This window comes from Varanus komodoensis, unplaced genomic scaffold (assembly GCF_004798865.1).
Source record: "Varanus komodoensis strain SLA01 unplaced genomic scaffold, ASM479886v1 scaffold12, whole genome shotgun sequence".
Classification (NCBI taxonomy): domain Eukaryota; kingdom Metazoa; phylum Chordata; class Lepidosauria; order Squamata; family Varanidae; genus Varanus; species Varanus komodoensis.
In genome coordinates, this window is record NW_025335349.1 from 6226060 (window position 1) to 6250930 (window position 24871).

At 40.8% G+C, this 24871-nt stretch overlaps 1 protein-coding gene across 1 annotated transcript in view; it reads left to right on the forward strand.

Moving 5' to 3' along the window:
- COL19A1 (collagen type XIX alpha 1 chain) overlaps positions 1-24871 on the forward strand; it is a 213541-nt gene that overhangs the window by 99289 nt on the left and 89381 nt on the right. Inside the window, exons 11-14 of the mRNA XM_044421897.1 lie at positions 10257-10310; positions 17244-17297; positions 18934-18969; positions 23819-23872. Of these exons, the coding sequence (XP_044277832.1) occupies positions 10257-10310; positions 17244-17297; positions 18934-18969; positions 23819-23872 (198 nt within the window). The remainder of the gene's footprint in view (positions 1-10256; positions 10311-17243; positions 17298-18933; positions 18970-23818; positions 23873-24871) is intronic.

Consider the following 24871-nt stretch of genomic DNA (forward strand, 5'->3'; position numbering starts at 1 on the left):
GTGTCACAACAGATGTTAAGTATAATGTTGCATCCCCAAGACAAATATATTCTTACTGCGGCAAAAACAAGATATTACTGCATCACCTTTCCAGTAGACCTGTTGATGTTTTCATCAAGCTCTAGAAACTATTTAAGCCAACATTATTTGTGTATGAGTGTTCCAAGCAAATCAGAATTTGACATTTGCAGACACTCTTTCTGCTATACCTAGACAGGTAATGGCTAGTTTCACACATCATTAGTAACCTTACATTGGCATCATGCGGGAGCCTGTTTTGTGCCATATGGCAGCTGTGGACCTTTGGCAAATTCAAGGCAGTTGCTTGAAGGTGTAACATGTCTTTGTTTCCCATAGCAGCTGGGAGGAGGAATCACTGCTTAGGTTCTGCCAGCTACCCAAGTTGTATCTGTGTCTATACCCACAAGAGAAAATCTGTGCCATCCTGTGGTCTCTGGGATGTCCTCTTGGGTATTGTAGGATTGCTCTGCCCATACCTTAAACTGAAAGGTTTAAGTGGGAATGACATTCAGAGAAGGAACAAAAGCTTGTGAAGCTCAGTCTTTGCAACAGGCACTTACCAGTCTATCAAGCCTTTGACATGATTGTAATCACTGATTGCACAGCTCCTGCTAGTCACAGCATAACAGTAACAGCAGTCTGCTGAACCCACAGAAATTGTTGATGTCTTAAAAATGCTTTCTGTAGAAGGAATACCATTTGTCAACTGCTGACAGGAAAAGATTGGTTGTTCACTTACCTTTAAAAAGAGAAAAAGGAATGGGCTAGTTATTTATTCTTGTCAGGTCTCAAAAGGTTTCCAGCTAAAGAAACTTCAAATCAGAAACCAAACTTCAAGTATGATTAAATATTGACCCTATTATCTGAGCAGTAAACAACACTTCAAACCATTTGTTTCTCTTAATTTCTCTGTTACTATTCACTGCGACTAGCCCTATCATTCATTCTAATAGCCACCATATGTGCTCCCTGCAGTCTTTCAGTTCTGCAAATGGGAAAGACAGCACTGTCCATGTGGATTTTTTCTTTTATTTTCAAGGTTTATTTCCACTTACTGCGAGAGCCTGCTTCCAGTAATCCCGGAAGCACTCTGTTCAGTCAGCATAAAGGCAACCAGGGAATGCCTCCAAGCTGGTTGGCCTTCATAGCAGATCTATGTCTGCAGACCAGAACAAAGGCTTAAAGGCCTGTGTCTTCAGCTCATTGTTCCAATTTACTAAATCCAAACATCTGGAAGGGAAATGGCAGAGTATTACTCTTATCTGGACATAATTTATATGGAGTTGTAAACTGGCAGCCATGAAAATGCAAGGCTAATTATAGAATTCAAGACTGGAAGTAACCTTCAACACCATATAGTCCATCTTCAAGTCATAATACCAAAATTTGTTTTTGTTTTTAACTCTTCCATTGATTTGGGGACTGTTGTCCAAACTTGGACAGCATCGCTTATTTTAAGGAAGAAACAACCCTCAGATAATACAACAACATTCCATGGGGGTTTTTTTGGAGGGGGGGTATTTTCCTTGGTGGGAAGCTATGCCATGACAAACCATGTCTGAATGGGTGATAAGACAAATGAGGCCCCACATGTACCAGGGCTTAAACAAGACACCATGACTTGTTTAGCCCATGGTAACTGTGCAAACTGTCACATGAGTTCCACAAGGGTTGTTTAGCTTTGCATAGCTTATGCTCAACAGGTTCACATGTCACAATAACCCCAGAGTGGGGGCTGCATTTTCAAAATGGCAGCTGCATATGCCACAGACTCGCTGTTGGTTAAAACTTTCTGCACAGTTGACTTCTGCTAGAAATAAGAAATCAACTGTTGTTCCTGACCTTGAAATTTTAAACCTATGAACAAAAAGGGGGAAAGCACTTGCCTGCCTGAATGCATCATATGTGAGTTACTCAGGCTGCTGTGATTGCACACATCTCCAAACAACGGCACACAGAAGGCTTGTTTAGCCAACTGTGAGCATATAAATCAGGTCATGGTAAGTTTAGGGTAATGCAAAGGTTGTTTAACCCTCATGTAACCCATGTTTTCTAGCTTCACTACAACCCCCAAGTGGGGGTTGCATATGTAATCTGGCACCTCCGGCTACCACGGCTCAGCACAGGTTAAATAACCCATGACGATCCACTGTGTTTTGTCTGAACCTGGTCAGTGTGATGATGGACTGGCTTTGTGGCAGTGCTAATTGGTTGGCCCTTGTGGCAACCATAAAGTCATGTTCCCCCACCAATTTTTAAAGGTTGAAGCAGACATCAATTTTCTTAACAACAGCAAAAACAAACAAACAAACAAACAAACAAATGTTGGATTTCATAAATGTGCCAGGTGACTGTCTAAACAAAAGCAAATAATGAAAGCTTGGCTGCAGCATAGACAGAAGCATGAAAATCAGGGCTGATTGCATGAGAATATCTGGGGCATGATGGGTGGTTTACTGGATGTAAGATCTCTTATAAATGTACCTTGTTTGTAAGGTTCATGGCATTCATAGCCATGATTACTGAGGGCACCTTGTTCTCCTGCTGCACAGCAGTGACTTGCAGGCTTCATCTGCATGCAGTGAGACAGGGAGAGCCTTGATAATGTGGGTTTTCTCGTATCTTTCATGCTTTAGTGCTTGCTGTGAGGCTTTGTCCCTCCCATTAGAGAGGAGCGAGTAGCTCTTTTTTTTTCTTTTTTTCTTCTTTTGGCCAACCCCTTCAGTTTTATCTGAAAGCCACAATATAGTATGTTGTAAGACTAGTTAAATGTATGTGGCAAACATAGGGTAATAAAGGCACCATCCAGTGTGGCTGGTCCATTTGACTTTTTATCTCACTATTTTTTCTGTCAGACCTAAGAATAGGCTTCACTAATTGGTTTGTGTCTTTGTAGTGCTGGCAGAGGTCATGGGAGACACTTGCTTTCTCGTTAGGCAATCAGACAGCTGTTTCCATGCTCTTGAAAGCAGAGGAAGACAGCGGTTTTCTAAGAGTTTCTGCCAGGCAGAAAGCTAGTCCACTCTTAAGAAGGTGAGAACTGAGAGACATTGTAATGCATGGTGTCTGTTCTGTGAACCAGTCTGGGGACATCATAAGCATTAGGGTTAGGAGACTCAGATCTGCTACTGATGCTTTTTCCTGCCTATTGGAGTTGCTGCATGCTTGGTTCTGTCACACCCTGCCTTTTTTTCCCTTTCAAGCAACTCAAAGCAGCTTCGCTTATTCTCCTCCTCCTGCTCTCAGTCTTATCCTCACGACAGGAGCCTTGGGCTGAGAGTCTGTGACTGGTCCAAAGTCACCCAGTTAGTTCCATGACCCTGACTGGGTCTCCAGAGTCCAGACCTGTTGCTTCACCGCGCACTTTTTCCACTGACATGGAGCTCCGGGATAGCCCCTGAGGCGGTGATAGCAACTAGATGGTTGGGATTAGAGGGGCTGTGGAGGACATAATGCTCAGTGGGTAGAGAGTTGGTTGCCTGCGTGTGCAGAGGGTGACACTCCCAATTTACTAGTCCTGTGCAGTGCTGTGGTCCAGAAAAAGCTAAACTGGAAAAGTTTCTGATGCAAGTTAGACTAATTTGCATATGGTGATTTGCATCAGAAAATTTTGAGAAGCCATTAAAAAAAATTGGGTTTGCCTCAGAAAAATCACTGAAACAATCCAATTTAATATGTTAAATAAATTTAATTCATTAAATTTAATGTTTCATAAAATTGCAGGGGTAGTAGCTAAGAAACTACCCCATGTTCATTTTTGTCTGAGGGAAAAATATTGGAAGGAAAAATGGAAACAGACTTAGTATGATTTAAATGTTATATTATACACAATTTTATTGGAATATTTGCAAATTTTTAAAAGCAGTAGCATATAATTTTGTCTAAGGAGTGGAAAGAAACAAAGATCCTGAAAACTGTTGACACACTATTTCAGTCTTCCCAACCTGGAGCCCTTCAGGGATGCTGGACTACCATTCCAAGCATCCTTCAGTCAGCAGGCAGGGTACCAGATTGGGATAGGCTTTACTAGTTAATTTTACCAACCCTAAGAAAACTGTGCGCAATATGCTGAAAACCACCGATCTGTTCCACTGATCTATTCCAGCAGAGTCCAAATCTCTTCCATCATAATTCTTGTGGAACCTTCACTTTTGCTGTCACAATGTATTTCTTCCATCTCAATGACACATATGCATTCTTTCATGTACTTGCTAGGGAAAATCACCTGAAAAACATCGACTGCAAAACGGCCGAGCTTATGTACTGCAGTGTAGTAAATAGAATGTGGAGCATGGAGGTCTTGAGATCCAGTCCCTTCTCAACCACAAAGCTCACGGGGTGGCTTTGGGCCAGTCATGGTCTTTTAGCCTTGCCTGCCTATTAGCCTGAGCTGCTGTGAGGATAAACTGGAGAGAAGGAGGGGGATGTGAGCTGACAGATTCCTTGTAAAGGGGGAGAAAGGCAGTATAGAAATGTGATAACGAATAACAGAATAGCGTCGTATTTGCCTTCAGCATCCATTAAGTCTTACTAGTAAATTTAGGAAATAAGGAAGAATCATGGAAATATACAACACTGGAAAATTTTCAGCCTCACATCACTGGAGCTATGCTACAGACAGAAAAGCATCACCAAACCATAGATGGGGGCAATATCTGTTCAGCCTCCGTGCTAGCAGGAACCACTGCCAGCTCAATGGGAAGCTAGGAACCAGTTTCAGAAGGAACTGGAAATGAGCCCAGACACTCATTTCCAGAACGAGACAAGTCACCACAGCTCACCCAAGGGAGATCCACTGTCCAGCCCAGTCCTGGACATGATTCATTGGCTCATTTCCAGCTTTGTTTTAGGAACGGCTAGCTTGTTGTGGGTCTGAACGGCTCAAGAGAATGAGCCGAGGCTCAAGCACAGTATTGGATATTGTCCAGGCCCATTCCCAAACATTAACAGAAGGAGTGTCTGTATGTGCAATGTGTGTGGCATGGTTTGCCTTTGTTCCTGATTTACAAAGGTGATGCTGTTTCGGCTCAGTGCTAGTGAAAAGTGATGCCTGTTCTTGAACCATGTATGTGCAACTCTGTAGGAGCAAATCCAGAAGGAAGTTCACTCCATTGTCAATGAAAATTCACTGACACCTATACATTGGTACTTCCATGTGTACATCCATAAGTACGTATGTCTCTATGGACTCTTTGTCTTTAAGATGACATATTGAAAATACAAAAGGATTGGATCCATACAGCATTCATAATATGCCAAGGTGAACATGTAGATGTTTTACCAGCATATAGCAACAAACATATTTTTTTCTGCCACAATTCAACCCAAAGGGTTTGCATCAGAATTGAAAGTGTGATTTTAAATTTAAGCTTGGAACATGGTCAGCCCATCAGTAGTATACCACAAGTTGAATCTCGCATGGATCCTCAATTGAATATTTATATTTTTCTCACAACAATTTGCTACATAGACTTGATTTAAAATCTCTTTGGGACAACCCCCACAACTTTGCTGCTGGTTTTATTTGTTTTTCTCTTTCTTTCTCATTGAAACACTTTGAGAAGAGCTAGCTGTTTTGAACAACACTGTAAATGCATTCAAGGTCTGCTGAACAGTATAATGTAGAATTAAGGGCTTTTGCATTTATGCTGAATAAATTGGGTGACCCATGAAACATGTGAATAGAGCTACAATAGCAAAAAGAAAAATGCAGCCTCCATGACTAAGTGGATGGTTTATGCCAACCATTATTGGAAATGCTTTGTGGCAATATTGGAATTCAGTAGTAAATTATAAAAGGCACTCTGCTCTTAGAAGTATGAACCACGGTATGGAAATAGTGAAGGACAGACTGGGCTTGTTTGCAGAGTTAAGGAAATAATAAAGACTTCAAGGGAAAGAGAATGCACAGTATTCACTAAAGACACAGGCCTTTTAACAATTGCTTGGTTATTCTTTGTTCTTTGCTTTCTCTCTCTCTATTCCATTCCCCTTTGAATATCTTTCATTTCCTCTGCCAGTATGTTGCTGCCTTTTGCCTTTGGGTTCTTGAATTACTGCCCTTCTCTAGCTCAGGTCATCAGATGCCCCCAAATGACAGTTGTGATTCTGTAACATCTCTGTAAAGTAAATTGTAATGTTCTAGACTAGAGCAGACATCTAACAATAAACTTACTAGCTCATGCAAAAGGAAATCTAGTATTCAGTAGATTTTATAAAATGTGAAGAAAATTCTCCTGCCATCTGGGAAAATTGAGAAGTTCCCAGTCTTGAGTATTCAAAGAATATATTGCAAGCTTATTAATGAAATATTCTAATGTTTATACTGGTTTCCTGGGTTATACAGCTGGGATCAGATAGGCTTTCATATGCTACAAGTCTATTGGAATCCCATTGCGACACATTAGGCATGCTGGCTTGGCTTTCTGATGAATGAAACTTCTTTAGGATTCCAAGTAAACACCGCTTCCTGTCTATGGATCTGTTTACACAGGCATGACAAAAATAAGATGTTCTCTTAAAAATTAAAATAAAGTCTTGCACTGGAATTGTTGTCCTAAGATTACAGTATGTGTCTAGAAGAATCAGAGATTCCATGATGCTTTCAAGACAAATGTTCTTGCCTCACTGTTTGTGTTTTCTCATGAATCACTTTGTTCTACTCTGGACTGTGAATTCTGCCCCAGGGATATGAACCAGCAAACTCAGCTTTGGAATCTTTCCACACTGAGCACCTCTATTTGAACTCAGTGCAGGTTGAGGGTGACTGTTTTGCCATGTTGGCATACCATTGACGGACACTTGGGGCACGATCCCATGCATGTTGAGACAGAAAAAATCCCAGGATTCCCAGGTTCCCCCAGCCAGCTGTTCTGTCTTGGGATGCTTGGAACTGAAATATTTCTTTTTGTCTAAGCACGCATAGGAGCGCACCTTCAATAGCTAAGTCCTTATACAAAGAAGACCCTTGTGTGTCCTCTTATTTGTTGCAGAATGGCACTTCCAGTGTTGTAGCTGGAAACTTAACGTGTATTCCAGTCCAAAGCACAGTGGTGCAAATAGAAGTGTAGAATCGTCTAGAAATAGCTGTAGGGAGTATTTTTAAATGGTATTTATTTCTGAAGTTTATTCATGCTGTTATAATACTAAAACAACAAAATGTCACTGTAGTTTTTTCATGAAACATACATAACAATGGTTAAGGGTTAGCCTTGACTATGTCATGTGGTATACAGTAATGTGTATATTTTCTTTGTGGGCAATGAGGAATTCCATGAATGCTTCTGATGTACAAGACCATTTAATATGTGCCTCTGTGGTTCCTATTTGTTTGGTTATTGCAACAGAACAATTTTATGAATCCTTTCTCCCACAAAATCATTATTAAAATTGGAGGATTATCTTGGACTTACGTAGCATTGCGTAGTACAGCAGGACTCCCATATCCATGCAGATTGGTTCCAAGCCTCCTAGCAGATGCTTGAAACCACAGATAAGAGTGAACACTATATTGCATATAATATAAACTATATAAACCTTTTTTCCATAATTTTATTCATTCTTACCCGAACATATGATTTTTTTCTTTCCCTAGTCTATCAAGAATCTTAGCTTATAGGAAGCACTTGATGGCTTCCTTTGGCACTTTACAACTTCTCTTGTGGGCTGAGGTCAACCTAACTGAAACATGGTAACTGAGCTGGCAGAAATAGGGGCCGTGCTGCACTTGTAATTATACATGAATGATTATTTCTGGACTGTTTAGGTAGAAGAATTCAGTCAGTGATGAACGAAGATGCTCTTCTCTCACTGCCGTGCTACATCAAGGGCTAACAAGTTGGAGTATCGTACTGCATTCTTTCTTTGCCAGAGATGAAAAATGGGGCATTCATTTAGCAAACATTCATTTTTAGTTCCGTGGTGAATGTTAATTTGTCCTGCTTAAGAGCAAGTTTTCTATGCCTCTGCTGGAATGTCAGTGGTTTTATAAGAACACCCGTATATAAGTCAAATTGTTGCCTGAGAGTTCTGTCTGCCCCGGTAGGCATGGAACCTTCAGTATGGCTCAAGGCTTCTCTTTTTTACATGGCAATGCCCATATTGAAAAACAGGAGTGATCAACAATAGGGCGATTAAAAATGCATATTGTTCCTCTTGAGTATCTGCTTTGGCATAGCTGAGCTGTCACCATCCTTTGTCAAACCAGTTTAAAATAGTGAAAAATTAAGACCTTCCCAGGGATGATTCAAAATTGGCTGTGCTATTACTGTTGATGGGGATGTTGCTTGTATTCTAAGGCACAATTTAGGCATAAAAGATCTTGCGTATACTAAAGAAGGATTATCAGTGCAACCTGTGTTCTTTCTCCTCCTCTTACATCCCACCTTCTCTCATGCCCTGTAAAGAAAGACTTCTGGGGTTCATTCAACCACAGTTTCCTGTTATATCTGAACCAGGATTCCATGATTTAATCTCAGATTACATATGCAGGCTTAACATTAGTTCTGAGTCTCCTAAGTCATGGTTTATTAACCTTGATTGCAATATTTGAACAAGCCCATAGATGCAATTTTTGAGTCTAACTTAGTACTTCAAATAAACGGGTGCAATTGAAGCTTACAAAGCAGCACAAGGAATAAGCAAGTTAGAATAAAGAATCAAAGGAAAAGGTATGTTTAAATTTCTCAGTCCTCACCACTTTTCCAGTGAAAAGGATATATGTACCCATGCATCCAGAATCCTGCAGAGGGAAAGTGTGAGGGCTATTCTCAGCTATGCATGTTTCCCATTCCAAATTGTGTGCCCCCCATGCTGTTTTGCCATAGAAAGGCAGGCTGTGAGCTTTTATTACAAGTGGTAACATTGACTTAGACTCTGACATTATATTTAGAGTTCATACAAAGTAGCTGTTAACACGTAGTTTGGATCCTGCTTTGTATATATTTGCATATGCTAATCTAATTGCAAATATAGTAATGGTTATTACAATTTAAGTGGAAATCTCACCATGGTGTGGAAAACTGACCAGGTGACCCAGGTGCCTGCTGCCCACTCTGATGTCCAGGTGCTTATCACTGATGGGCAACTTCAAGGTTGCTGCAGTCCTTCCTTGTGGTTTTTTTAATCTTTAAGGTGAACCTGGACAGGACCACCTTCAAATGAGAATACTTTCAAACAGACTGCTTTTGTCCATACAGTACGACAGCAGTGCCCAAAGTGCAATCTCACCCTTTACAATAGTTTTGGACATATTGGGGAAAACAGCTTCTTCTAGAGAATTGTTGCATGAAGTTTAAGGGTTGTACAAAAGTCATGGCTATACCTAGATGTTGTCTCTGAGTGCTCAAGCCTTCTGGACAGCAAACACTAGCATTCACAGGGAAAAAGTGGTGAAGACTATTAAAGCAATCCATATCCCCACATCAACCCGCTACCATTTGGTTTCATTTTAGTTAATTATTTGAAAGCTGCACTTCTTCTCTTTCCAGTCCTGAAGTGTCTATCTGCCTTGGACCCTTTTAAAAATGGGGGTCAGTGTCACAGCATGGCAAACACAAAGCAGGAAGGCTGTTTCATCTCCCCTGCCAGTCACATGTGTTACATCTGGTTTGATGATTATTGTCTTTCAACAGGAGTTTTGTGAGCTATTGCATAGAGGCTAAAATGTAGTTGGAATGCTGATTTTGTGAGCAAGGACTGTCTCCACTCGATTTGGGTTTCAGGGTCCTTTTGATAACATGGAGGACACAGCAACTGAACAGCTATGATTTGGACAGAAAGTCTTGATATTATAACAATAGAGAATATGGTGGCATCTTAAAGACAGATTACTCACGGCATCAGCTTTTGTGGACTAGAGCCCACTTTGTCAGATCCAAGAGGGATGTTGTTGATGGAAGATGCAAGTTAATGAAGCCACGGCAAGGTGATTGAGTGTTGTCCCTGTCCACAGTGGTGAAAAATGGAAAGTTCCCCACCTGCACCATAATCTAAGCATTTTCTTTCTTGGTTTTGAATTGCATAGGTGGAATTTCTAGATTTTGTTGTGCTCTTTACATACTTAACTCCCAGTCTGTGTCTGAGTGAATTGTATTTTGTGCAAAATAAAACATGCAGTAATTTGTCTAGGCAGGTATGGGTTATAGTGAAAGTAGCCATTATTCTTCTAGAATTTGACTGTGTTCCATTAAGGTGTTTTTTTCAGCATTTAAAAAAAAATGCTTGGTTTTTCCTAGGGTGAACAGGGAGAGAAAGGAGAGAAAGGAACAGATGGCATACCTGGAAGAGATGTGAGTTAATGTCTTACCTATCCTTTCTGCTTTATAGTATAACTGTTCTTAGTGTTATAAAACATAGTGCTTTGGAATGCTAAATGTGGAAACTAGAACTTGGCACCTGTTCAGCTTGTTCAATAACATATTTTAAACTCAACCACTGGAAGAAGTACTTGGAGAAATTGCTGGAAAAGTCACAGTGTGTTATAGACTTTTTGGAAAGTGAGGTATCTTTACATGGGTAACATTAGAAACTGCTTATCCTTAACCGGGATTCTATTCACTTTAAGTGAACTTTTTAAGTCACAAGATTAGACACTGAAATACTCTCCTCTCTTCGTATGTGCCCCTTCTGTCCTTCCTTCCGTCCTTCCTTCCTTCCATAGCTTGCCAATTAACCCAATTAAGCAGTAGCTTAGAAAGAGAGGACTGCAACCTGTGATGTTCCCATTTCCCCCTTCTCTTACAGTCCTCTACAGGTTATGGTGTCCTCAACTGAGGCTCTCCTACATATCTTAACAGCAGGACAGGTGGCCCCTTAGATAAGTTGGTCCTATGAATTGTGTCTTTCAGTGCCAGTGTGATGTAGGCCAGATACCAGGCCCCAGGGCGTGGCCTTGCTGCCTTCACATCACCTAAAGCTTCCAGACACTCTTCAAGAGAAGTCCCCACGCAGAACACATTGCAGTAGTCTAACCCTGATGCAGTCCAAGCTCTTATAAAAGTCCATGCTAGTGGCCAATTTACAACTAGTGATCTGGGCAGGATAACAGAGTCACACATAATTTATCTATCTTTAGAGCATCATCATCTTCATCAGAGTAGAACCCCAAACTGAGTGTGTGCCCGGCTACATGTATAAGGCTAGATATACGTGGTACAGGGCCATGAGGGCCATGAAATCCCAAACCACTCCTCCCTAAACAATTGCAGCACAGACATTGATATCCCCCAAACAAGCAGTCTGGGATCATCCAGGGCCAGCCCCAGGATCACTTTGGCTTGCTCAAAAAAGGAGATGGTTGAGCAGCTTTTGTTGTAAACTCCCCAGAGAGCAGTATAGAAATAAAATACATGCTTACGTGCATACATACAGTACTTAGATGGAACACCGGCAGAATCCCTGCACCGTTCTGAACACGCAGCCACAGCAGCATGTACTGAAATTAGCAGATTGGCAGATGGAGAGTCTGGTTGGTTTTCCTGCAGGCTGCTGCCTCCCCCAGCCATAACCTGCTGTGCCACAGAATAACCTGGTGAGCAGATCCTTTGCATGCAAAGCGGGGTTACACTGAGTTACAAATTTCTTCTGCTTCATGCCTCCTCCTCAGTATCTTCTGTTCATCATGAAACTGGTGAGCTAGTCCCATCTCTGTTTTCCTTCTGTTTGTCAAACTCAAGACAAACCTTTTGAGGTACAATTCCTTTACTGAAACTTAACAGATTTCAGAACAGTTTGGTTTCTACTTAGGTTAAGGGACATATCAGCTACTTCTATAAAGAGCTGAAACCTTCCCCTCTGTTCCTGCCTTTTAGTAAAGCTGACGCCACCCTCAGGGTGGCTCTTGCTGCTTGTGGGCTAGACAGCAGAAGACAAGAGGCCCTCTAACGGGCCATGTGTTTCTCCTGCTTCCTCCTGACCAGGTCAAGGACTGGGTCTTGCATCTGCCCCCTCTTCCACCCTGAAAACCCTTCTGCTTCTTCCAGACTAGGCAGATTCTCAATGAACTGCAGCTCCCCCCCATCCCCTCCACTTCCCCTGAATCAGACGGATCTATCTGAGCAATCTGTAACAATTGAGAGATGGGCCCATTTTTTACAGAAACCATATGGAACTGTGGACAAAACGGGAGGTTCTCAGGCCTTCTCTTCAGCTAGAATTTTGTCTGCAGTGCTCTCATTGTGTGGTGGAGTGAGACCGTCCTGCTCATGTTGAGGACTTTCCTATTAGTAAGACCAACACTGGCAAAAGCCATTGCAGAACTGAAGTTCTGAGAGAAACAAGAGTCTGCCTGACTGCTAGGAAGTGTTACGGAGGCCACAGTCTGTACTGGAGTGTGGGAGAAGGTACAAACACAGGCCACCCAGAGATTCTGCATTACAAAAGTGCCCTTTACTGGAGCTCTTGGACAATGGATCCTCTCTCCCCACGCCTGTGGTTGCACACTCTTGCTTTCCGGTTGGCTTCCTGAAAGCCTTTCAGATATAAGCAATGCTTGGACCACATGACCAAGGAATCAGAATCATGCATGGAACACCTTTGTAATGGTTCCCACTTATATTATTATTAGTAGTAATACTAGTACTATTAATATTGCCTAGCATGCTTGTTCAATCTCTGAATTTTATCCAATGGTTCCCTCTATTTTTTAAAAAAGTTTTTGATCAAATCAAAAACTCTACTAATGGAAGGGGGGATTTTCCCCAATTCACCGTGCCCCTTGTGGTTCTCTTTGTGCCCCACTACTCTGCTTCAGAAGGTTGGAGGACTAGCCAGAGCAACATGGGAGAGGCCAGAGGGGCTGAGGAGGGCAGGAGGAATGTGCAGGAACTGGCTCCCTGCTCCTGTTAGCAGAGGCCTCACCAGATCAAAGGTCCTTGCATGAAGAGAGGAACTTTTGATTTGGCTGACATTACTTTTTCCTGCCTTTGCCTTCTTGTGTTCACACTGTTTATCTATCCAGCGTGAAAGAGTGACTTCCCCCCCACTGGGGCTGTCAGCTCAGCACAGGGAAAGTTCATCCCCCAGAGTGTTGTTCTTTGTTCTCAGATGGATTGCACTCGCTGTCTAATTTGGTTAGTCTCAATTAGAAGTAAGTTGGTATAGAAGAACTGTTCATCCATTCCCCATGTGCATTTTCCACTTTACCATTCAGTACACTGGCAACACAGGACACGTCAATCAAGAGTTACACTTTAAGTTCAGCCAACAGCATAATATTTATTATGACTAGCACTCATGTTGCTACTTCTATTATATTTCCTGTTCAGGTGTTAGCTAATGAATGTTACCTTTCCTAACTTTGAAAATAATATCCTAAAAGTATGTACCCAGAAACAATTATGTCCATATTTAACATACACAGCAATGTTCTTTTGAGAATTGTATGAATCCTTTATTCCCTGGAGCCAATTTATAGGTTTTCTTAATATCAATAATATTCTGATGTGTCAATGGAGGAAGAGAGTTTGCATAGGTCATTTTGACATCAGTGCTGAGAGAAAGCAACTAATGCCAAAATAAGCTGCAATGAATGGAGAGGTAGATAAATAGATAATTTATGTATGTATGCATGTATTCTTTGTAATCACACATCCCACATGAAATTAGGGGAAATATGCAATGTTAAAGCCTGCAAAACTGTCACTTATGTGATCTATAAAGTACACATATTGATATAAGCTAAATTGCAGTCGAAGAAAGAATTCTTATCAACTGCATTCTGTATATGGGGACATTTTCTATTCCATAGCTAGTAATGCAAAATATAGTTAACATTTTAGCAATTTTAATAATTTGAATGTGATAATTTGCAACTCCAAGTGAAATAGCAAGCTTCCTATATGTATAGGCCTACACTAGAGACATCACTCTGGGTGACATTGCCTTCTGAGACAAGAGTCTTTGTTGCCACTTTTTTATCTTGGTAGTGGCACTTCTATTATATTCAATGTCTCACCCTTTCCCCTGAGACCTCATAGGTGATTCTGAAACCTTATCTGTTCCACCTTCTCTTTTTTGTAAACTGGAAATTGCAGTGGACTCCCGAGATGCTGCTTTGTTAATACCGTTTTTTCTGTAGCTTTTAACTGGATTCTTTTATATTTGTATCTGATTTGTTTTATTCTAAGTGCCTTGAGGGATATGTGGTAGAAGAGGGGACTATATATATTTAAATTTACATGAAAAGTACCAATAGTCATGTGCATCCTAATTGTACTAACTTGCTTAGGAGCTAATATACCCCTGTGCATGAAGAGATGTTTAATCTTGTTTTTTGCTGTTTGTTTTGCTTTTACTGTTGTTACAGTCTTAACTCCCTTGGTAGCAAGACACCTCAGAAGCAGGCACATTTTTTTCAGAATTGCTTTATGCATCACTTAAACTTTTCTCCAGTACATCCAAGAAATAAGTATATTTCCTGCCTTTCAATATCATTGTTAAATAAGAAATAAATAAATATAGCCTGAAGTGCCTGATCCTGCCTAATCTTGGAAGCTAAGCTGGGTTGGGCTGGGTTGAACCTGGACTTGCGTCCTGCATTAAGCAGGTACTTGTTAGGCCCCTTCCAACTGTATAATTCAATGACTGTAAATTTAATAATACTTTTTTTCCTTAAAGCACCTATATAAGCTTTTGAAACAATAGAAGGGCAAACATGGATGTTACTCCAGGCTGTCCATCTCTTTGTACAGAGACTTTTTAGGATCAGTTTGTCATCAGGAAGTTATCCAGAGTTAGAGGTAAAAATCACTATATATATAAAACGCTTTGAGAGAAAGCACATGATCACTTCCCCCTTTGAAATCACACCTGCCTTTGCCCTTACCTGACTTTTCAGAATTGATAGTGCAGCCATATTAAAGGAGCGCATTTCTTGTAAGGGAAAACAGTGCTGCTCTTGGCATCTTCATGAAACTCCTGCTGTGAACCCTTTTTGAAGCTGGTGTTTGAAGACTAGGTAAAATCAGACTAGGGTACATTTTGTGATTGGGTACAGGCTTCCTATCACACACAGTACATCATTCAAGAAGGGTACATGTGAGTTAAGAAAGCCATGTTTAAACACAGGACTGTTTGGAACACAAGAAAGCAGCGGCTAGGAAATGATTAGGTCCGGGTTTTGATGCTATTTTTAAAGGGAAAAACTTTTCACATTGTGCTCAGTTCTCACTGGATGCATTATACATCTTTTGAATTCAGATCTGAATACAGCATGAGCACCTACTGTTTCCATATCTGGGGCATTCTCAAAATTGGGGCAAAATGAGGGGGGAAGGTGGGCAACAATTGGCTTGCAGGCTGAAGGTGCCGGGAAATAAAGGCAGGCAAACAATGTTCAAGTCCAGTCAAAAGGCTGTGAACAAATGGCTCTCAACAAGTATAAAGTAATGGTATTTTACTTGTGAATATCTGTGGTTAACTAGGAACAAGTGCTGAAAGGGTTTTAGTATTCCCTGATCACATTGCATTTGCAAATTAAGCACTGGCAGAAATAAAGAAATAAACTTTTACTAGCTACATACTTTATGCATATCATTGACAAATGGATGGCATTTATGGATTTACTTAGTTTCTGGATTTTTGGAATGTTTTTGTTCATGTTGTTATCATGTTGAGAAATTTGTGTCTTTTTCTTCTATTTCTTCCATATAATCAGTTACAGAACTGCTTCCCATGGTGACAGTTCTTCTCAATTTTTAAAATTATCTCTTAACCAGTTCTGCTTACACTCCACAGCAATTCAGCTACCTCAAGCATCCATCCAGAAATCAGAATTTTATGATTTGCATTTATATTGTTTCATGCATTGGCATTAATAAGCTATAGAAAACCTTTTATTCCATTTTGTTGCTTCTTTTCTTGGTCTGGTCCCTTTTCATAGAGCAAAGACTACTTCAGATTTAACTCTCCCATTGCTAGCAAGCATGATAAAGGCTACATCAAAGCTAAATCAGAAGTATTGACAACATCCACCATTTAATCCAAAGTGGATACTTAAATGCTTATATAGCTCTAAATTATGTTTGTTCCAGATGGTGAATTAATGTAATTTTTGCAGGAAGTGAAGTTGCACAAATATACGTATTTTGAACACTTGCTGATTTAATGTTTCAGTGCCCACCAAAGCACAGATGTTGCTTATCATTTTACTGCCAAATGTTCTCTCTCTTTCCTGTTTCTGAAAACCAGGCAATAGAATTAGGAAAGCTTGAAAGTGGGGGAGGAAGGACTTGAGGTTGTACACTCTCATTCTCCTGTAGAATGATACACATCACTCTTTTATACTGCCAGTTTCACCCACCCAAGCTGATTTTACATCCGATTTTTCACTTCTTCTTTGTCTCTATGTGTGCATATGCAAATTCTTCTGAAATGTATTCCATGACAGGAACTGACTCTTGTGCCCCACAAATGCCACTCATCATCACCCTTACTGCCACCACCATCATAATCATGACTCGTACTACACCTTTTTGTAGGCAAATTGCTTTAGCCCTGACGTCTAATTCCCGGTCTGCCCTCTACAATTCGGAAAGTCTGTCTTCTGTCCTCTAGCATCTAGTTCAGTTTGCATGGTTTTGGATCTCACTCAGATTTTAGATACTCCATAAAAATTCCCCTGTTCTAACTATCTCAGAATTGTTTTTGTACCTACAAAGAATAATGACCTTTGCTCAGGCCAAGTATATTTATAGGGTTCTATTCAAACTTATGCTGTAGTGCAAGTTTCCTGAGAGTTCCTGAAGGGTAGTTTCCTGAGATAAAGCCAGTGAGACTTACTTCTGAGTAAGCACATAGACGATCGCTCTGTGACTCATGCTCAGGATAGAGTCATTGAAACCAAAGAGCATTGGGCTAGTTATGACTGGTGTCCCACTGATTTCAATGGATTTACTATAAACATGACTAAGTCTGGATAAAACCAATAGTGAAGAGCAGGCTGACTTCCATTTTTCCCCCCATAAGTTGACTCGATGCAAGAAAAGAAAAGTTACAAAGGTGATAGGGTATAAGTTAGTCTTTCAGTTTTGGAAAATTCCCACATGTTTTTAATAATTTATGTCAGGTAATTCATACAACCTGCGACTGCTTTTTTCTGATGCCTCACTGTACTGGTTGCAATTTTAAAGAAGCCCAACGGCTTAATTTTGCTGATGTATAAATTATCACCCTGTAAAATTGACGGTATTTTCTGCATTATGTCTCTTTTGCTCTTTCCATAGGGTTTAAAAGGAGATGCCGGTGATCATGGAGTGCCTGGTGCAAAGGGAGAAAAGGTGTGTGTGTATATTCCATGGAAATAACATAATCTTAATGATTTGCCAGAAAATCAAGGGTTACTCAACGAGAGAAACAGTAAAAGAAAAGCCAGAACGAAAGCATGCATAGAACGGGTCTGGTTAGCTCTTTAATGTTGTCATTCCTGTAACATTCATTCTTTCCTATTTGTTGTGCAGCGTTCAAATAACATTCCCTCTGGTGGTGCACCCATTGTGGACAAACACATTTTCAAAAGAACATGCAGTCTTCCTCGTCCCTTTCTTGGCTCTCAGCAAATACACCAAAACTTGGCATACTGTGTGCAATGTCATGCGTATCTATCCAACCTCAGTTTGCAGTATTTTATACTGCAGTTTAAATTTTCAGCAATTAACCCTCAGGTATTGATCTGATCTGTACATATAAGTTAGGCCTATTCGTCTCCAGTGGTCTGGAGATGCTAATGGTCATAGCTGACTGGATCTTGAAGTCATTTGTGCTCCGCTGATTGAGTCTTGTATCTATTTGTGTTCGGCATGGTAATGCCGCTTAACTGCACCTCACACTGCTTGCTCCTTTACCCTCACGTTGCAAAACATTTCCTTCCCTGCTGTCCTCTCTCTGTATCCTTGATATGTATGCTTACCCACACATGGGCGACTGCCTTGCTCATCTGAAAAAGTAAACTTCAGTTTACAGAAATTGTGTGCCATGGTAACGGTGTGATCCTATGCATATTTAGACATAAAAGGTTCTTGCTGGGGAATGCTGGGAGCTGTTTATTAGCGCTTTAGTATGTCTAGATGTGCATAGGATTGTGCCCTTAGTGTGCTGGGTTTTAAGGTGCCACAATGCAATGTGTTCTTCTTGTTGAACATTCCTGCAATCCTGTATCTCCCCTCTTTTCATAAAAGCAGTGAACACCCACATAGCTGTCCTCCCCTTGCAGCAGCATCAGATGCATCATTTTCCTCTCCCAACCACCCTTTTGCTGTACGGCTCCCTCTTCAGAACAGCTCCCTGTGACATTAAGCAAAGAAACATCTACCACCAAGAATATAGTCTCCATTCAGTTACTTGGGAACAAAGTTGAAGCACATGCACAGATCACTGCAACAAGGTTTTTTCCCCCAAGTACATCTGGAAAGGACCCCAGTTGCTTTGCAGACTTGGTTGTTGTTTGAAACCGTGTGGGTGTATTAGTTATGATTGCATTGTATCTTGATTCACACCTTCAGAGGGTGTGCATTCCAGGACAATGTGCTTTGTGAAACTAATTTTTGTCTTGATTTTGTCAGGCTAGTAACTTGGTTTAAAACATTTTATTTATAAATAGATGGGGGGAAAGGAGAGCCAGGGTGCTTCTCGCAGTTTTGTTTTTTTAGATTGAAACAGGACAGACCTGCTTCAAATCCTCACTAAGCTATGGTGTTTACTGGGTGACTTTGAACCAGCCCCCTTCTCTCATCCTATCCTACCTCACAGGACTGCTGTGAGGGTCCATTGTGGAGATCATATCTATTGCCTTAAGTTCCTTCAAGGAAAGGACATTTTTAAAAAATGCTTGAATGGACTGTTTTCTAAGAATACACACGCTGAGCCTGGGTAGTGACATGTGAAGATTACTGTCATTTTGTTTCTTCTAATCTATAGGGTGATACGGGACCTCCAGGACCAGCTGCCCTTAGCGTAAGTACAAGAGGCAAGAAACAAGCAAGAAATACCTTTCTTGGTGTTGATCTTTACATTTGTTTGTTGTACTGCTTAGTGCTACAATGGCTAGACATTAACAAATTAGCTAAGTGAACTGATCACTCCTTCAGCTGTGGCAAAGTATAGACACATCAGCAACTCGTAACACCATTAACTAAATAGTGTTTATTATGAAAACAGTAAGCAGAAAATCAGATACACTGAGTTGAGCACTGCACGATTCCACACCCAGCTCTCCTAAAACAGGGTTTCGTTCATTGTGTGTAATAAGGTCATAGAAGCATTGCAAAGAAATTCATATGCATAGAGAAAGAATGCGTTATTTTGTTCATCACATCTGCCAGTGACTTCAGCGGTTTAGCTGAAGTTTCATAGCAGGGCCTTCTTACTGGCAGAAGCAGACACAAACAGCATCATTTTCCTGCTGGAATTTGTAGTCCAAGTAACATGGGGAAAGGATCCTGGGCCACTGAGTAGGGAAACACAGCTGTGGGTTGTGCACAGATGGCAGAAATGACTCTTGGGCTTTGAGTCTATCAAATTTTTCACAACTTCTGTAATTAAGCCCCAGTTTGTTCACCCATGTCCAGTCAAACACTGTTTTGAAACACTGTGTTGAACTTCTACTATTTCCCCAAGAGTAGCTCATGGGAAAGAGGGGTGGAGTTCAGTATCTTCCATACACCAGTGAGGCAGATGGCAATTATAAAAGTATTTGGTATATGGAGGGAAAAGACCCCTTTTCTCCAGTCTGAGTGAGTTTGATTCCCCTGTTACTAATTCCAGATATCACAGTAGGTAGAGGATGAAAAGTAGCCCAATGAAAAGTTACTTTTTAATGTTGTTTTCAGCACCAGCAGTCTCCTAGATGCTGTTAAGACCACCGAAGCAGAGCTTGTAGCCAAACACCCAAATCTTACTCATCTTTCTACCTGTGGTATCAGCATCCTGCCACAGTTTGTAATGTCATTGGCCAAGTAGGGAGAAAGAAAGTGAGTGAGAGTCAGCGTTTGTGGATCAGGCCCACTATGCATTTAAGGGGCTGGTGATGTGCATTAGTGCCCCTCTTAATTTGGCACTAATGCACATGAGGTGCATTTGGCACTAATGCAATTTGGTGAGGGAAAGTACTGGAAAGAGAAAATCTATGGATTAAAAAAAAATTATTACATTTTTATACTGCCCTATACGTGAAGATCTCTGGGTGGTCTACAAGAATTGAAACCAAAAATATGACATGATAAAATGCAATATAAAGGTTTTAAATTATAGTATAAAATAAAAATTGAAATAAAACTAGCGGCAATGCAAAGATTTTAAAAGCAGATTTAAATACAGATATAAAAGAAAAGAAATGGAAAGAAAAAGTATTTAGAATTGAACTGAAGCACTATGCAGGCAAATGAATATCTTTTACACTATGTTTTATTGGTAAAAGTGTTAACTTTAAACATTAATTTTTAAATTTCCTCACATCAGGTAGACAATTTCCCCAACATTAAAGCATTTTAATTGCCTAAATGCTGCAACCTTCGTTCTTTTTCGAGTCCTGATCTCCCTAATGGGTGTCACTTGGGCCATGCTGTGACTGAACACTGGGGATGACAGCATCATCCTCACAGTTTGTCAAGGTGCTGAATTGAGGCGAAAGAAGGCAGGGACGTGTTTCTGAAATGGCACAGTTGGCTAAGCTCCTCTCTCATTTCTGGCACCCAGAGCTTAAGCTTGTGCATGTCATATCACAAGAGTGACAGGTGAAGGAAGGTGCTGCAGTGATCTCTCTTGTAAAGTATATGAAAACCATTCCTCTTGATATTTGATCTGCAGCTTCTCACTCCCCAGGAAAATGAGTGTCCGTCTCCACGTTCCTATGGGCCTATCCCTTTGGGGATTTAAAAAATGCTCATCCAGATGGCACCAAATGTTTACACAGAAGCCAAGGGTTAAGTCAGTCACAAGCAGAAGCACCTAAGATTTGCTTACTATACAGATACTTGGAATGCTGTTTCCGTACTCTTTGGGGCCCAGTCAAACGAAGCATCAGATAACATGTCCAGTGTAAAGTCGGTGGAATGAGGAAGCGGGTCACTTTGGCCTAGGCATGTTCTGCAGTCACTTTCTCATACACATTCAATAAACAAGTGACTTTCCAATCATGCTTTATGCAGCTCTTCTGCCACCCACTATAGAATCGTAGAGAAGGATCACTCTGTAAGCTATAATAATTCCCCCATCATAATAACATTCCAGGTCTTTTAACATGATGGCTTGGCTCTTAATCCTTGCGCGGCAGGAGCATTCTGCCGCAGGGTTCTACTTGTGCCACTTTCCCACCGGGGGAAGAGGAGGACGTGCTCCCTGGGTCCCCACTCATGCTGTGTCCCCTTGCACCCTTCATAATTTGCTCCAGAGAGTCGGAAAGGCTGCACAGGAGGCTGCACAGAATGGGAAAAGATCACCTTCCTTCATCTGGTCCCCCAGATGAAAGGCTGCACAGGGGGCTGCACAGAATGGGAATGGACCACCTTCCTTCATCTAGTTTACTGAATCACCCCTTTCCTCAAAAAGGAGGAGCTCTTCCATTTGCAAATAAGAACTCAGGATCCAATCCAGCCTATCTTTAATACATGCATTCAAGTGATGAGCCATTTAGCATGTACTATACATGCTAACGAGCAATGTTTTTACATGTCATGGTGATGTATATACAGTATATCTTGTATCATATTGCAGCCATATAATGCCCCATCCCTTCAAGTCTGGACAAGTGGATTCACTTGGCAGGCTCCTAAGCCAGGACTGTGATGGTAATCAAGCTTCTCGGGACTTGAACTCACAAAATTTGAAAAAGGAAGGGAATATGAAGCAGGGTTGCTGTTTCCTATCCCCTGTATGCTTTCAAACCAATGGCTTGCAGTGCTACCAATAAAAACTCAGGGTGCCTCTGTTCTGTCTTCTCATCCTGAATGGATATTCTGTGATGTAAAAAATGTAAATGCAAAAACAAAACAAAAAAAGGCAGGTTTACAAATGTATGTAATTTAGACTCCTCTTGCCAAGTATATGAAAACCATTCCACAAATGAGGCAGGGCAATTGCATGATAAATGCCTCCTCAGGAAGTACCCTTAGTCCTGGTTGTCATCGTCAAGTTCAGCTCAGCAGAAGGACATGTTCGAAAGGATAAATTTGCTGATCCGTTAAGGTCTAGAAAAGAAAACTATAGAGTTGCTTTTCTTTAAAAATGTGCATCAGTAGCAGAAAACCAAATTGTAAACCAGTTGTGTGGTTCAGTGCAATCCCATCTGGGCTCACAACCCCTTCAAGGATAGAAATGATCAGAGGATAATATTTAACCCTCTCAATGGAATAGTGCTCTTAAATTTTTAATCTTGTTTAATTGTATTTGTATGCAGTGGGAGTAGCCTGTCAAGGTAAGCCTGTCTAGAGAATCAGAATATGTTGTTGTCATTTTAAGCTATTTTTATCTCCTCTGTGCAGTATTGCAGGAAAGCTCGAAGGATTTAAGGTTTTTGGGCTCAGAAGATTTTTGCTTTGTATAAAAATAAAAAAAATCCACCCGGCAGTAATAGATACAAAAATGTTTTATGTATTTTTCATTAGAATCTAATTCCCTGTTCCCTTAATTTTACTAATACAGTACAGTAAAATGACATCTCAAATGCCATCTGCCCCGCCTTCCCCAGCAGAGTTCAAATGATGCAAGCGGAGTTGTATTGCATGCTAAATCTTCCTCTCGGAATGGTGTAGCCCTTTAAACTCTGAACAACAGTGGACTGTTTCCTCTCTTGGGAATAAAACAAACGTCAGGTTAAGAACCATGGCAACCAACAAGTGTAAGAATTAGCATATTCATAGAACGATACTTGAAAATACTTGAAAGTGTAACTTTAATTTGACTTAGGTTATGATTCTCTCTTTGTTTAAGTGCATGAGCTGCCACTGCAGGTGCGGTTCATGTTTCTGCATGCTTCTCAGCACGAAAGGCTCCTTGGAAGAACCAAAATGACACAGTCGTGGTTAGGTTAGACCAGCTTTTCCCCCCTACTTACAGGTAGTTTATTTTTAAATGAGCCCTTATTCAAAATGGCTCTCCCTGAAACAACACTCTGAAAAGGGACATTCAACTGAAGCAGGATTCAGCCTTGCAGGATCATTGCTGTCGTGACTAGAACCTGCCGATGCACCGATCTGAGCCTGACACAAAGGAATGCCTTTGGACTGAAAGAACTCCGTGCCCAGGAATTGCTTCGAAGTACTTCTAGAACAGATCTCAGAGAATTCACTGTCCTTCACATGAACTCTACTTAGGTAGCAGCCTATTCTTTGACAGAATGCAGCTGCCTTCACACTGGGAAACAGTTCCCAGGGTACACATAGAACCCCCCCCCCCCAATAATTTGTATTCGAGAAGGTCTTATTTCTCTAAGTAGTTGACAAACTTGTATTTAGACATACATCTTGAGCAAGCAGAATAGCAAAGGTTTTGCCAAAAGTGTCACCTGCTGGGATCAGGGATTTGACTCTCAGTGCTCCATGATGGACCCATCCCAGTTCTAACTGTAGGTAGAAATGGATCACTAAGTGGCTATTGGGCACAGAAACTAAACTTCATTGGGGTGCAACCGTATGTGTGGTCAGACAGAAAAGGAGACTTACTAATGTAGGGTGTTTTCTGTCTAAACATGCATAGGATTGTACCCTTAGTGAAGTTTAACTTCTTAACTTTTTAAGTAGCATGAGGAGATGATGCCTAAGTGGTATCAGCGGGGAAATGTTATATTTCTGAACTGTTTTTATTCCAGGGGGTGCCTGGAATGGAAGGTCCTCAAGGCCCACCTGGGAAAGAAGGCCAGCGGGTGAGTAAATGTATTAAAAACTGGTATGCCCAAGCATTCCTCATCATATCTGTGCTGCAGCTCAGTGAGAAGTCAGCTTCTGCTTTTGCTGAAGTGTTGCAGTCCTGAAGTGCTCCTCGTATAGCGCACAGATCTCAGTTCTGCAAAGAAACCAAAACAGAAGCAACTGAGCAGCAGCCTCACATAGAACAGACCATTCATTCTTCCAAGGAAACCTGAGTAAACTATTATTTCATGAAGTTATCTAGGAACCTCATTCTCTGTACTAAAATATGATTTCCAAAATTCTTGGGGGGAAAATCTTATAGTAACAGCTATGAAACTGATGTAAATTTGTAAAGTGGATACGACCTACTTATATGGTGCATAGTTTGTCAGCTCTTCATGATATAATCTGGGATGAATTTTTAAAATACTTTTTATTATAAGACTTATTGTTATTTCTATACCACCCAATAGCAAAAGATTCTGGGCAGTTTGCAACAGCAAATAAAAAATCCAATAAAATATAAAATACAAAATAACAATAAAACATCATAAAATGCAGTAGAGAATTTAAAAGCCACATTTAAAACCATTATAAACAAGTACAATAGCATATTGAGATCAGCAACAGATGCCCTTCTCCGGGAACCCTCTGTGAATGATATTAGGAGGGTGAGTACCTGGAGGAGGACCTTCTCTGTGGTGGCGCCCCCACCTATGGAATGCGCTCCCCAGAGAGGTCCACCTGGCGCCATCGTTATTTGTTTTTCGGCGCCAGGCTAAGACCTTTTTATTTAAAACTTATTTTAAGTGTTAATTTATTGTGTAGGATTTTAAAATTTTTAAGCCGAGATGCGCCGGGTTTTAATATTTTTAGTGTATAACTTTGTTCTTGTTGTAAACCGCCCTGCGGCTCTGTTGCGATGGGGGCGGCATAAAAATGTTTTAAATAAATATACACATTGCATTACAGTTAAGCAGTTAACATATTGACCCAATATAATTGAAATTATA